We start from the raw sequence: 14,067 nt of genomic DNA on the forward strand, positions 1-14,067 counted from the left end.
AACCAAATATGATTGGTGTATGAGAAAAGACATTGGACATGAGAAAAGACACACAGAGACAGTAGAATGTGAGACTGAAGTAATGGAGGCAGAGCTAAAGTGATGCATTTACAAGCCAACAAATGCCAAGGACTGCTGGCAATTCCAGAAGCTAAGAAAATGGCATGGAACAGATACTCACTCCCCTATTCTTCAAGAGAGATCATGGCCCTGCCCATACCTTGATTTCAGAATTCTAGCCTCCAGAACTGTAAGAGAATAAATTTCTGCTTTCTTAAGCCATGAGTTTGTTGTACTTCATTATGACAGCCCTAGGAAACTATTAATATTAATAATACACTAAATATGATAATACATGATTCTTTGCCTTTGCACAAACTCTTCATTCTTTCCGGAATGCCTTTCCCCCCAAGATGGTCTATTCACACTAAACTTCCCAGACCTACCTAAATGTCCTTTCCTCTCTGATGCCTTTCACCATAGCCCCAAAAAGAGTTAGTCTCTCTATTACATATTAGTTCAGCACCATAACCTGTCTGTATTTTTATTACAAAGTTCTAACTGCTGTGCACATAGCTGTCTCCCCTTCATAATTATAAGCTCTCTGAGGAAAAAGCAAAATTTGACTCTTAACCACCTTCATATCCTCAAGGCAAGGGCACAGTACCTAATACATAACAATCACTCAATTCATATCTATGGATTGAATGAGTTGATGATTCATCTCAAAAGAAGATAATGGGTATGATTTGGAAAAATTAGCTATTATAGACTATATAGAACGGAAGATGAGCCTTGGAGGGTAGAACCTAGGTAATTAGAGAAGAAAAGAAAGAATGTGGAAGTGTGAGAAGGGATGGTACAGAGTTTAGCAAAGATACAGAAAAACTACAAAGTAGAAAGGATTTAGTTAGGAAAAAAGGGATGTACGTACGGGAGTGGGAGCTTTCTGCTAAGGGTCATTTTACAAGTAATAAGTGAAAAAAAAAAGAAAAAAGAAAAAAGGTTTCTGAGCAAAACAGTGATACGTGTTTTTAGGAGATTGATACTACAAAGTTTGCAATAGACTCTGCAGGTATCACAGACCAACTAAAGTGCAACAGAAGCAGATCGGCAATGAGGGGAAGCACCGAGTACACTACGATGGCAGCAGGAGGAATGGAAAGGAACAAATTTATAAAACTTTAGAGGAGAATAAACAGGTTGAAAGAACCAAGAATTACTATTAAATTTTGACCTTTGGTTACCTAAATTTGGATTTGCAACTGAAGTACAAAGGAATAGACTATTGTTTTCAACAAGCATAAGAAGTTTGGTGTTAGTCCTGGCTCAATATGAGGTGACAATAAAACATGCCAGAAAAGATGCCCAGCAAACAGAAGACAGAGAAGTTCAGGAGCAATATGAGGACAAAAGACATGTATGGGTAAAGATGACTTTTTAAAAAGTCATAAAAATTATATTGCAGAATTTCATTCCTTCATTCAACAAATAGTTACCAGGCACTATATGTCCCAGGCACTATTCTAGGCTCTAGGAATGTAACAGTGGACAAAACACATAAAAACCCCTGCCCTCAAGGAACTTATATTCTACTGGGGAAAACAGGCAAGCCTAAATTGGATTTGTGAACATAAACTTGAGGCCAAAGGTCAACACCAGTTAGTAATTACTATAAGAAAAAAATTGTTTATCTTTTTCTTTCTTCAAATTTTATTTTCCAGAAATTTCATTTCAGTAATTACAAAGCAATCAGAGTCAAGCAAATTTATGATTTTTTTATGCTAGCTTTCCTATTGTAAAAATCTATTTTCCCTCCTTTATTTCTCAAAGTGTTTGTTGGAATCAGGTCAGCCCTTTCAAAGAATGCTCATAAAGGGTGACTGGACTCAGGAAAAATGAGAGGCCAACAGTACAACAAAGAGAACACAGGTTTGGGAATAAGACAAGGCCTGAATCCAAACCCCAAATCTGCATAAGTTCTGTGCCTTCAGGCAAGTTACTCAGTATTTCCAAGCTTCAGTTTACCCATCTGTAAAATGGGAATGGCTTCACTCTAAGGATTAAAAGGGGAATATTTCTAAAAGGCATTTAGCACAATGCCTGGGGAAAAAATGGAGAAATGTAAGAAAAATGGAGGCAAATGCTGTGACCACTACTAGTACTATTACTATATGTGGTGGGCAGAAAATAGATGCTCAATAAATAGTTGTTTTCTTTCTTTTGCTTCTATAGAAGGTATATCTTAACATTATGGGTAACCATAACCCTCCAATTCACTAGATTATTCTATTCAATCTCCCAAAAGTTTTGTATAGCAGGAGCTTAAAAGAATTGAATGCATATTAATTTTGCAATTGGGCTTAATATTTTTAATCCCTAACTTGATGGAGCCTATTCATTCTCCAAAGAAAAATTCTGATGGTGATGTCACAAGCAGAAGTCACTGAATTATGAAGATTCGCATAAAAAGGAATAAAAGTAGTATTGCCTTAGAAATCATACACCAAAGATTCTATAGTTATTTTTATTAAACTGACACCATTAACCTTACTTTAATCATTACTGTAGTATCTTTCATTGGTTAAAAATATGTACTAACTACCACTATACAATAATCCAAATTTTATATAACACCCTCGGAGTTGTCCTTAGAATTAAACAGTACAATGTATATCAAAATGCTTGGCCAAGTCCCTGGTATATAGTATGCACTCAGTAATAAATTCAGTGAAATCTAATCCTATTATCCTACATTCCTTTCAATTAATGAAAGGTCAGGAGCAGTGGCCCACGTCTGTAATCCCAGAACTCTGGGAGGCAGAGGCAGGAGGATCATTTGAGGCCAGGAGTTCAAGACCAGCCTGGGCAACATAGCCACACCCATCTCTACAAAAAAGAAACAATTAGCTGGGTGGGATGGCTTGCACTTGTAGTCCTAGCTACTCCAGAGGCTGAGGGGAGAGGATTGCTTAACCCCAAGTGTTCAAGTCTGCAGTGAGCTATGATCACACCACAGCACTGTAGCCTGGGTGACAGAGCAAGACCCTGTCTGAAAAAAAAGAAAAAAAAAATCACGTCATCTGTACATAAAAAGTTTCTCTTGTTCTTTCCTATGATGCTAAAAAGAAAAAAAAATTATAAAAAAAGGAAAAATCAATTAATGAAAAAGACCTGTAACAGCAATTATAATGCAGGATTTACAGAACTAAAAAGCTTAAAATCCACTCTGACTTGATGCCATTCTAAACCAGAAAGGTCTTCACTTCATGTCTTATAGTTTAGTAACAAGGATATTTATAAGTTAAATCAAGATACATACCACTGCAATCAAAACCAATATTTCACTCTTCCCCAAAAACAAAAATCCCTCAAATAAAAATGTAAAGAAAGTTTTTTTAAAAGACCACAGACATAAATTCCTTCTAGTTTCATTTTTTAAAATGCAAATTCCAGAAGCCCACAAAATATAATGGTATCATCAGGACCAAAGTCATAACTGTTTGCCCAGGAAAGAGCACTGACATCACCTAGAACCAGCTCAAAGGGAGGGCCCACCCACAATAACCAGGGAAACCCCTTCACTCACACGTGACACCATTTGAGACAACCAGTGTCAGGGCTGCCTGTTCCCTGTAACAAGTGGCTCTTCTCCAATCCTCTGGACTGTTCATATGGACACTAAGACCTGTCTCTCTTCCTGGCAATCTCCCTCACACACAGATGACTCCAACATTTACATCTGCCAGTGCATACCCTGAGAACACACAACTCAAGTGTATGCAAAATTAAACGTGTCTCAGACCTGCTCCTCCTGTGTCCCCATGTCTGTTAATGTTATCACCACCCTCTCAATCGCCCAAGATAGGATCTAGTTTTCTTAGCTTCACCATCCCCCTTTCTTTTCCCAAGAGCAAACCAGTTTCAAAGAAAGACCTGTTCACTTTGCCTCTACAACCTGACACAGCATCTATCCCTGCCTCCGTTCCCACAGCTTGTCTCAAGCTCATTACCACTGCCCTGAATCATGCCAACAGATCCTGCCTAGCTGCCCACCGTCTCTCATGCACCAAAATTAATCTACCTACTCTGCATATTACAGACAGTTTGGTCTTGCTATGAATGTTCCTTCCTGTGGATCCCCACTGCCTACCATAGTGTCCCAGATTTTCAGAACTTGAAGGACCTTAATCTGATCCAACCATCAATTCACCTGATCTTGGATGCTCCTCAAATTCAAAATACTCTTGCCTCACCTTCAAGGACATTCCTACTCTGGCTCTAATCTAAAAGTCTCTAATGTCATGAAAACAAGAGTGAACTATGCCATTCCACTGCTCTTGGGCTAAAGTTCAAAACTCTCAATCTGGCCCACATAACTCCACTTGCCTGGCCCCTGCCTATTTCTCAAGTCTTGCCAAGCTCCCTTTTGCTCTCTCTGCTCCAGCCACCTGGCCTTTCATCCAGCCTACCATGATCCCACTCGTCCCAAGCCTCTGTACATGCTGGCCCCTCAGCAATCCACCCTTCTCATAGGTAGTACCATCTCAATCCTCAGATTTCAACTCAAAAGTCAGTTACTCAGTAACCAACCTCACTCTCATTCCAAACCAAGTCTTCTGTTTGTCCCCTGCTCTTCACCTCCACAGCCTTAAACGAAATTGTAATAAATTGATTATTGGATATTTTATTCCCAAGCTAGAACGTAAGCTCCATAAAAGGACTGTGTCTAGTTTACCACTATATCTCACAACCTAAAACAAAGGAGCTCTCAACAAATATGTGTAGATTAACAGAATTCATAAATCAAAACACCCCAAGTAACAAGACCAGCCTCACTACAAACTGGTCCTGAAGTCACTTGGTTTCTCCATTCATAAAACTACATAGCCCACCTGCTCAATGTTCTTTGAGTTCCCTAGAAGATCTGACATTACCTGAGTCTACAATTTTATAATTTAAGCTCTTCTCTCATAACTGTCTTTTACATAGGCACCAGCAAAACTTTACATTCCAGCTTTTACTTTGTTTGCATCTTTCCTTCCATCTGGAATTTTTCTGCCAGGTCCTCATTTCCAAATCCTACTTAGCCTCAAATGCTCACAACTCCAATGTTATCTCCTCCTCAAAGTCTTCCTTTCATCCACCCAGCTAGTCACAACCTCTCCACCCCTGAATTCCCCCAGGTTCTCCACTGCCTCATTCAGGTCTCAGATGAAATGTCACTTCAAATGAGAGGCTTCTCCTAAAGTCACCACGGGTTATAATTCTCTATTAGACCACCCTGTTTTATTTTCTTGATTACTGTTATCTGAAATTATCTTGTTCATTCCTTTCACTTATTTACTTAAGTGCCTGTTGCCCCCACTAGAAAGTAAGATCCATGAGAGCAGGGACATCTGTCTTGTTCACATTTCCCCACTCCCCCACATCAGACATGGGAGGTGTTCAGTACATATATGCCAAAGGCATGAATGACTCTGTAGCCCTTGTGACTAGGCTTATGTCTGCACATATCTTTTTTTGTCATATTCCAAACTCCTTGTGGACCAGGCCAAAGTCTGGCTAAACTATTTGTTTTGTGTGTGCTATCTGGAAATCCTTGCACAACTGAAGCAAATAATAGATAACTGCTAATTAATTAATGAGTGATCTCTCCAAGAGGTACTGCCCTGAACCAGGCCAACTCAGAACTCCATATCGTCCAGAAACCAGGGCAAACAGGAATCTCCTTCCATCCTCTCTCTACCACAGACTCTGTTCCAATCTGCCACCTCCAGTGAGCTTCAAAAGACTAGTTTCCTCACCTTCCTTTAGCCAACAACCACTGGTTCTTCTATTCCTATTATCTCATGATCCTACCCTTTCCCTTTTATCTCTAGCCAACAAATCACTTCCAGGGCCCCGTTTCTTCAGAGTACCCCATATCTCCAATCAGTCGGGGAACTCATCAGGCTCTACGATACAAATAGATGTTAAAAGGAATTGTTTAAGTAAGACTGGCTCACTCATCTTTCCTTTGATACCTCTTTTATCTGAAATAGGCCCAGTTTCAAAGATTGTCTTTGATACTCTTTGGGACTCCTAGCATTATTTCAATCTAGCCCGCGGCACCCAAATACCTTCGGGGTGCCCACACCCTTGCCTCGCACCTTTTCACCTTCCACCAGAGGAATTCCCCAGACCAGAGAGGACCATCTCTGCGGAAGCAAATGGTCCTGGAACACCGTGGGGCAGCCCTACCCTCTCCACTTTCTGTCCGGCATCCGCCTCTGGCCTGGAGCCGTCTCGAGCGCCCCTCAGCCCCAGTCTCCCGCTGGGCCCGGCCCTCCAACACCACCCACCACTCACCTGAAGCGGCCCCCGCAGTGCTGGCATTGCTCGCCCACCCAGCCGGCAGGGCAGACGCACTGGCCGGTACCAGGGTTGCAGCGGCCGCCGTTGACACAGGGCCGGTCACATTCCTTGGCCTCGGCTACGGCTGAGCCCGACACTGCCGCCGCCGCCGCCGCGGCCTCGGCCTCCCCGGGAAGCAGCAGCAGCAGCAGCGGTGGGAGCAGCAGCAGCAGCAACCTCGGCCGGAGCGGCGGGGACAGCAGCCGCGGGAGGCGCAGCTCGGCCCCTAGTCCCGACCTCCCAGCCCCGGTCACGTCCCAGTCTCGGCGCGGCCCGCCGTTCCTGCCCGCGGGCGCTGCCGTTGCCTCCGTCCTCCTCCTCAGCCTCGCCTCAGTCGCCGCCGCCGCCGCCACCATCTTCCCGGGGCTGAGACGGCGCCCCGCGAACACATACACGCACACCGCACGGCCGGCTCCGCTTCGCCTGGCCGTGCGGGGCGGGGCTGTGCGGACGGTGGCTCGGGCGGTCAATCCTGAGGGCGGGACCAGAGTTGAGCGGTGGGCGGGGCCTGCGCGCGCGCTCGTGCATGTATGGGCGGGACGCGGGCGCGCGCGATTAGCTGAGACCCGGCTTCCATGCGGAGGTGCCCCAGCGCTCTAGTTGTCGCCCTTCGCAGAGGACGGCGGCTACCGAATAGCCGACCCATTGGCTGCTTGGGAGTCGGCCGCTCTGCCAACCAAGCCTGCCGCGTCGAGTGTTGCCCTCCTGAAGACCCCGCTGCGCTCAGCGCTCTGCCCCAGCTCTAGCTGCCGGGCGGAAAGGGCTGGGAGGCGTGCCGGGGTGTGGTGCTAAGGTGCGGTACTGTGGAAGCAGCAGTGCCGCATTCGAGCCTCGGTAAAATAGGGATAACGAAACAACGTGTGTGTTAAGAACCTGCCATATAGGCTGTGCTCAGTAAATGCCTGATAGACTGAATGAAGACACACACAGCCAGGCCTCCTTGATAATAGGCTGATCATTGCAGACCAGAACCCCCACCTTTAACACCATTAATTTGTGGGAGAAGTTTGGGGTTACCTTACTCCCCAACATTTGCCCACCAACCATATTCTCTGAAGAGAGGCCCACTTAGAATTAGGAAATGAAACACCCTCAGCCGGCACTTGCCTGTCTCTAGGACCCTTTTTGTGTGGTGGTTTGTTACTTTGGTGGCCCCCAAGGAAATATGCCTCCCAGCAGCGTAACCTTGTGTGGTCCTCAATCTGAGAGTCTGGACTGGGCCTGTGACTCGATTTAACCAGTAGAAGAATGTGGTGGAAGGGACAATGTGCCAGTTCCAGCTCCGAGCTTTAAAACGACCTGGCAGTCTTGACTTGGAGCTCTTAGTGGTCATGAGTGGTTTCCCTTCATCCACCTGCTGGAGAGAAACCACATGCAGAGACCACATGGGGTGGGAAAGGCCCCAGACATGGGAACCTGGTGGGCCCATCCTAGCTAAGAGATCAGTCACTGAGCGAAGATGCTTTCTGGGTTGTTCCAACCTTGTTGTTCCACATTACCTAGAACAGAAACAGGTCTTTCCTGACTATGCCTTATCCAAAATCCTGAGAAATGATAAACTCATTGCTGTTTCAAGCCTCCAAGTTTTAGAGAGGTTTGTTACTCAGCAATAGATAACCAGAGTATTGTCCGACATAACCCGTGTTCTGTGAGGAATAATCCCTACAGTGCTACCTCGGCGTCTGAGAAACAAAGAAAACCCCTCATATACATGTGAAGCCTCTCAGTTTTATCTCAGATCACAGAACTCTAAGATACTAGGATGTACCCCCACACTCGTACCCAGGTCCCACACTCATACCCCACTCATACCCAGGTGCTGACTTCCTCATTCTGCATCCCTTTCAGGCCTGGTTAAGCTGAATTGCACAACAGCCTAACCCCTAGCTCTGCACCCACACATCCTTCTCATTTAAACCTATTGTTTGGCCTAAGCCCTAGCGCTGACATTCTGGTTTGCAGGTTATGCTTTTGCTGCAGTGTCCTACATGGGGCTGTGTAAAAGGAGGTAGGGAAATTGAAGACATGGCCCTACCCTCTGGCAGGCCCTAGTCAGATGGGCAAAGCTGACATGGGCCATGCCCTAGCTGCGAGAGACACAGCTCCTCCTATTATTCCAGGCCAAAAGTGGAAGCAACCCTCCCTTTCCCTCCCCACAGCAAAACTGAGCCCAGGCTGTGAAGTTTCATATGATTTTACCAACACTCAGGGATAACAAAGGGCCTGCATCCACAAAACACCAATCCCTGTACTAGACATGGCTGCTCCCTGAAGTCCTGGAACCTTGCTGCAGCAAACACTGTCTTTCTTACTTCCTTAATCTACTCTCTTCTGTGGTTCTTTTTGCTCAGTCTTCAAACACGCTCAAATTGGATGTTGGGCAAGGAGAAGGGTGGAGGGAGGAGGGGGGAGGAGGGAGGAGGGGATGGGTATATGCATACACAAAGAGTACAATGCACACCACCCGAAGAATGGACATATTTGAAACTCGGACTTAGCGGGGGAGAGGGGGGCAAGGGCAACATACATAACCTAAACATCTGTACCCCCATAATATGCTGAAATAAAAAAAAAAAGCACACTCAAATTATCTTGTCCTTAAAAAACAAACAAAATCTTACCTGTGAAGGGTAGCATTGCTATCTTCTTTCTCCTTTACTGCTTTTATCAAACAGTCCCCTACGCTTTCTACCTCTGTATGGTGGATTAAAGATGGCTGCCAATTCTCTTAAACTCCTTCCATGGAGAGACAAGGCCTAATTTCCCTACTCCTTGAGTCTGGGGTGGCCTTAGTGATTCGTTTGACGAGTAGACTATAGTGGAAGTCATGTGCTGGGACTTCTAAGGCTAAGTCATAAGCAGTTTTGCAGCTTCCTCCTGAGTGTCTTGGAAACATTTGCTCTTGGAAAAGCCAGCTGCCATAAAATAAGTCCAGCTACTCTGAGACTGCCTCGCTTTGGGGAAGCCAGTTCCCCAGCCATTCAAGTCTTCCTAGTAGAAGCCCCAGACAATCGTGAAGCATGGGGGTGTTATCCTGCTGAATCCACCCCAAATTGCAGATACATGAGCAAAATAAATGAGTGCACTTGTTTAGGCCACTAAGTTTTGTGCTGGTTTTTTACATAACAACAAATTACCAGAATATTCTGTAACTTGCTTCCTCCAAGGACAAGAATAAGTCTGTTGAGGTAGACTTGATTAAGAATTTATTAAGGAGCACTCTGGGAAGCTGAGGCAGGAGGGTCACTTAAGGTCAAGAGTTCGAGACCAGCCTCAGCAAGAGCAAGACCCCTGTCTCTACTAAAAATAGAAAAATTAGCTGGGCAACTAAAAATACAAAAAATTAGCCGGACATGGTGGTGCACTCCCGTTGTCCCAGCTACTTGGGAGACTGAGACAGATGGATCACTTGAGCCCTGAAGTTTGAGGTTGCTGTGAGCTAGGCTAACACCACGGCACTCTAGCCTGGGTAGCAGAGCGAGACTTTGTCTCAAAAAAAAAAATTTATAAAGAATGACAGCATAATTGTATATAAATACATAATATATATCTCGTCATCTATACATAACACGCAGTGGGTTCTAATATTATTGTCCAGTAACTCCGCATGGAGGCGTCACTCTAGCCCCTGAATCACCTCTGTTGGACTCTACATACCTTATCACCAAGGTTCTGTGGCTGTTCAACCTGAAATCCCATCTTACCTTTTTCTTCACTAGTCCTTATCAAGGTGGCCATTTCCAAGTCCCAGAAACTTTAATGCCAATGGTAAAGAATACTCGGCTTTTGATCTGAAATTGCTCTAAGTCCAGATTCTAAATAACAGAGTTCTCACCAACTGCGTGACCAAAGGGGTTTGTATTCACCTATATGGTCTATATGGTCTGAAGGTGCCTCTGCCTGTTGTTTTTTGTTTTTGTTTTTACACTCAAGAAAGGCATGTCTCTGTGTGGCCCTTTTTCTCTCTCTGATTTCATGTCATCACTTCCTATATCTTTGCATGTATTATCTTCAGTCATGGACATGGATGGATTTTACAATTTTGGGCTTTAACTCATGCAGTGTCTTAGGTCAGTTTCCCTGGAAGCAAAGCCCTGAAACGGGGTTTGAGTGCATAATTTATTGGGAGAGTGCTCTCAAAAGAAACACAGTAAAGGAAGCTGGATAGAGCCCAGAAGGGAGCTGAGCAAGGACGCGGTCTTCTCTAGAATGGAGCTTCAGCCTGATCTCGTGGAGAGCCCTGGAGCATGAATTATACCACAGAGTTGACCCCACTTTGAGGTAAGGGAGCAGCATTTTGTACACATATCTCAGTTAGCAGCTAACACTCACAGCAGTATGAAGGATCCAGTAAAGGAAATTTCAGAGGGGTACAAACAGCATGCCTGTTGTATGTAAGAGATGTAAATTAATTAGATTAGTATGTCTAATACATACAACAGATATTTATTGAACATATACAGCAAAGATCAGATGCTGCCCTGGTAAGATCTATCTGATTGGCCGTCTGACCTTCCCCAAGCATCACCAGACCCCATTCTGCATTATGTGAAACATCAACATATTTTAGTATGCTGAAGGTCTTCTTATACTTTTAGTCTATGTGGGACCAAGTAATTCTCTGATTATAGATATCAGAATCTCAGCTAACAGGTAAAGTACTGTGTTGCCTCTGGTTGATGTTGATGTTGAGGTTGTTGCTGAAAGTTTGGACCAATACAACTAGGAGTTTTCTAGATAGGAAAGAAACTCCGTTGGCAGCTGCATTGGGTAGCCCACGTGAAGGATAGGTCCGTTTACAAGCCCAAGATCACAATAATCCTTGGCAGGCTCTAGGGGAAGTGTTTAGGAGTCCTTGACCTGGGAGCATAGGGTTATCCCCTGAACTGTTGGCAGAGCTCCTGGTGGCCTCCACAGACAAGCCCCACAAGTACAGGGAGTGACCTTTATGTCAGCTTAAGGGACAAGACCCAGCATTTGGAAGAGGTCATCAATTTAAAGGCAGGGGACTTAAAACTTCCATTGGATGAGCTAGACTTGTGCCTTCTCTCCCAAATTTCTACAATAAATTTTCTCCTGTACCTAGATGAGATATAATGAAAACAGTAATATTGTTAAAAGACAAATGGCCTTGCTAAATATGACCATGAAGAGGGACTTCAAATTAGAAGTTCCCAAACTGAAGCCATCCTTTTGGATAAAAGCTCCCTAGAATTTCTGCTAATTATAGATAATTTATATTAGTTTCCTGTGACTGCCATAACAAATTACCACAAACTTGGTGGCATAAAACTACAGAAATTTAGGAGTCAAGGTGTGCAGAAGTGCTGCTAGTCTGGTCCTTGTTCTGTCTGGGTACCAGCTTCCTTCAGCAGTGCAGGCCACGGTGCCAGAGGCCAAGGGAATGAGAAGGAGTCAACTTGCAGGAATTTTGCAAGTCTGTTGTTCTTAGCAGGACCGGAGGTTAGAAAAGGAGGAGGAAGAAACCGACCTGATCAGTGCCAGAAGTACTTGTATTCAAAGAGAAATAAGCAGGAAAAAAAAGAAAGGAAGAAAATAAAAAGAAGGGAAGGAAGGAGGGAAGAGAGGCAGACAGATACAAGATGAAACTGCACCTGGTAAGCTTTCCACCCTAACAAAATCCTGTCAAAAAACTGAAGGGAAACCAGAAAATGAGAGTAAACCAAAGCTTGAAGAAAAGCTAAAGAGGAGGAAGAGACAGAGGAGGAAGCAAAAGCAGAAGGAACTTTTAGAGAGAAGCTGATTCAGTTTCTCCAGGAATTTAAAGAAGATATACACAACAGGCATTTAAGCAATGAAGAAAAAAATAAATAAATAAAAAAGCAATGAAGATATATTTAGAGAAGTGGATGAAATGGAGGAAATAAGGAGAGTGAGAAACAAACTATAATGATGCGCAGGAAGGTTAAGGGTAGGTTACCTTGATTTTTATTTTAGCTGATGTTAACAGTGTCACATAACTTTATTCTTATTAGCATTTTCCTAATATACTTTTTCTATCTTTCCACTTTTAATCTGTCATTGATAGTGGTTTCCGATGCCTCTCTTGTTATCTGCATCGCATTGTTTATCCTGTTTTGAACCAATCTACAAGTCTCTGTCTTTTAAAAGGAGAGCTTTACTCATTTGTAAAAAAGAGGTTCCTGATAGGATATAAAAGGAAAACAAAAGGTTATTAAGTAATATATAAATATCTTTTTTTTTCTTTTTTTGAGAAACAGGACCTCCAGCCTGTCACCCAGGCTTCAGTGGCACAATAATCACACACTACAGCCTTAAACTCCGAGGCTCAAGGGATCTTCCCACTTCAGCCTCCTGAATAGCTGGGAATACAGGTGGGTGGCCCTGTGCCCGACTGTGAATATCATATTTTTGAAAGGTAAGAGTACATTTGCATATTGCATATGTGCACATAAAAACCTGTGAGAGATGAAAGACCAAAAGCGCAGTCTGTCAGTGGTGAGATAAATAATGAATGATTTTTTCTTTTTCTGCCTATTTGGATTTTCCATATTCCTAAAATGAACACACATTATCATTGCTAAAAATAACAAAAGTTTTATAACAACAATAACAACAACAAAAAGTACAGAAATTTATTCTGTCACAGTTCTGGAAAGCAGAAGTCTGAAATGAGAGTGTCCGCAGGGCCGCACTGCTGCTGAAGACTCCAGGGGAGCATCCTTCCTTGCCTGTTCCAGCTTCTTGTGACCATCAGCGTTCCTTGGCGTCCTCGGCGTCCTCGGCTTGTGGCCACAGAGCTGATCTCTGCCTCAGTATTCACATCACCTTCTCCTCTGTGTCTGTAATCGCCTGTGTGTGTCAATAACATTTGTTATTGGATTTAGGGCCCACCTGGGTAATTGAAGATGATCTCCTTATCTCAAGATCCTTAATTACTATTGCAAAGGCCTTTTTTCCAAATATGGTAACATTCAGAGGTTCCAGAACACGGACATATCTTTGCGGGGGGGCCCACCATTCAGCCCACTTCACACACTACATAGGAAGTCACTTCATTCAGTGCCTTCATTTATGCAACTGATATTTATTGAGTGGCTACTATATACCAGGAACTAGTCTATACTCTGGGGAGTCAGAAGTGAAAAAAGATAACAAAATCGCTCTCTTTCCTCACACCATTAGGATGACTACTAACAAAAAACCAGACAATGACAAGTATTGTCAAGGACGTGGAGAATTTAGAACCCTTGTGCCTGTTAGTGGGAATATAAAATAGCGCAGCCACCCAGCAACTTGGGAGGCTGAGACAGGAGGATTGCTTGAACCCAGGAGCTGGAGGCTGTGGTGAGCTGTAACACTGCATTCCTACACTCCAGCCTGGGAGACCTCATCTCTTAAAAAAAAAAAAAAAAGGTGCAGCCACTATGAAAAATGGTATGGTGGTTCCTCAAATAGAATTATATGATCCACCTGTATCAGTTCTGTATATATTTCCAAAAGAACTGAAAGCAGGATCTTGAAAATATATAATATTAGTGTTCTCATGTTCATTGCAGCATCATTCACAATAGCCAAGAGGTGGAAGCAACTCAGTTGTCTGCCAGAAGATGAATGGATAAACAAAATGTGGTATAAATATACAATGGAATATTATTTAGCCTAAAAAGGAAGGAAATCCTGTCACAT

The 14,067-nt window shown here is 43.6% G+C and overlaps 1 protein-coding gene across 1 annotated transcript in view; it reads right to left on the minus strand.

Annotated features, from left to right (window-relative positions):
- Positions 1 to 6,796, minus strand: part of ATRN (attractin) — a 169,432-nt gene extending 162,636 nt beyond the window's left edge. The window contains exon 1 of the mRNA XM_012639248.1: positions 6,352 to 6,796. Within this exon, the coding sequence (XP_012494702.1) occupies positions 6,352 to 6,752 (401 nt within the window). The 5' untranslated portion in view covers positions 6,753 to 6,796. The remainder of the gene's footprint in view (positions 1 to 6,351) is intronic.
- Positions 6,797 to 14,067: the final 7,271 nt, after the last annotated feature.

Source organism: Propithecus coquereli, unplaced genomic scaffold, assembly GCF_000956105.1.
Source record: "Propithecus coquereli isolate 6110/MARCELLA unplaced genomic scaffold, Pcoq_1.0 Scaffold139, whole genome shotgun sequence".
Taxonomy (NCBI): Eukaryota; Metazoa; Chordata; class Mammalia; order Primates; family Indriidae; genus Propithecus; species Propithecus coquereli.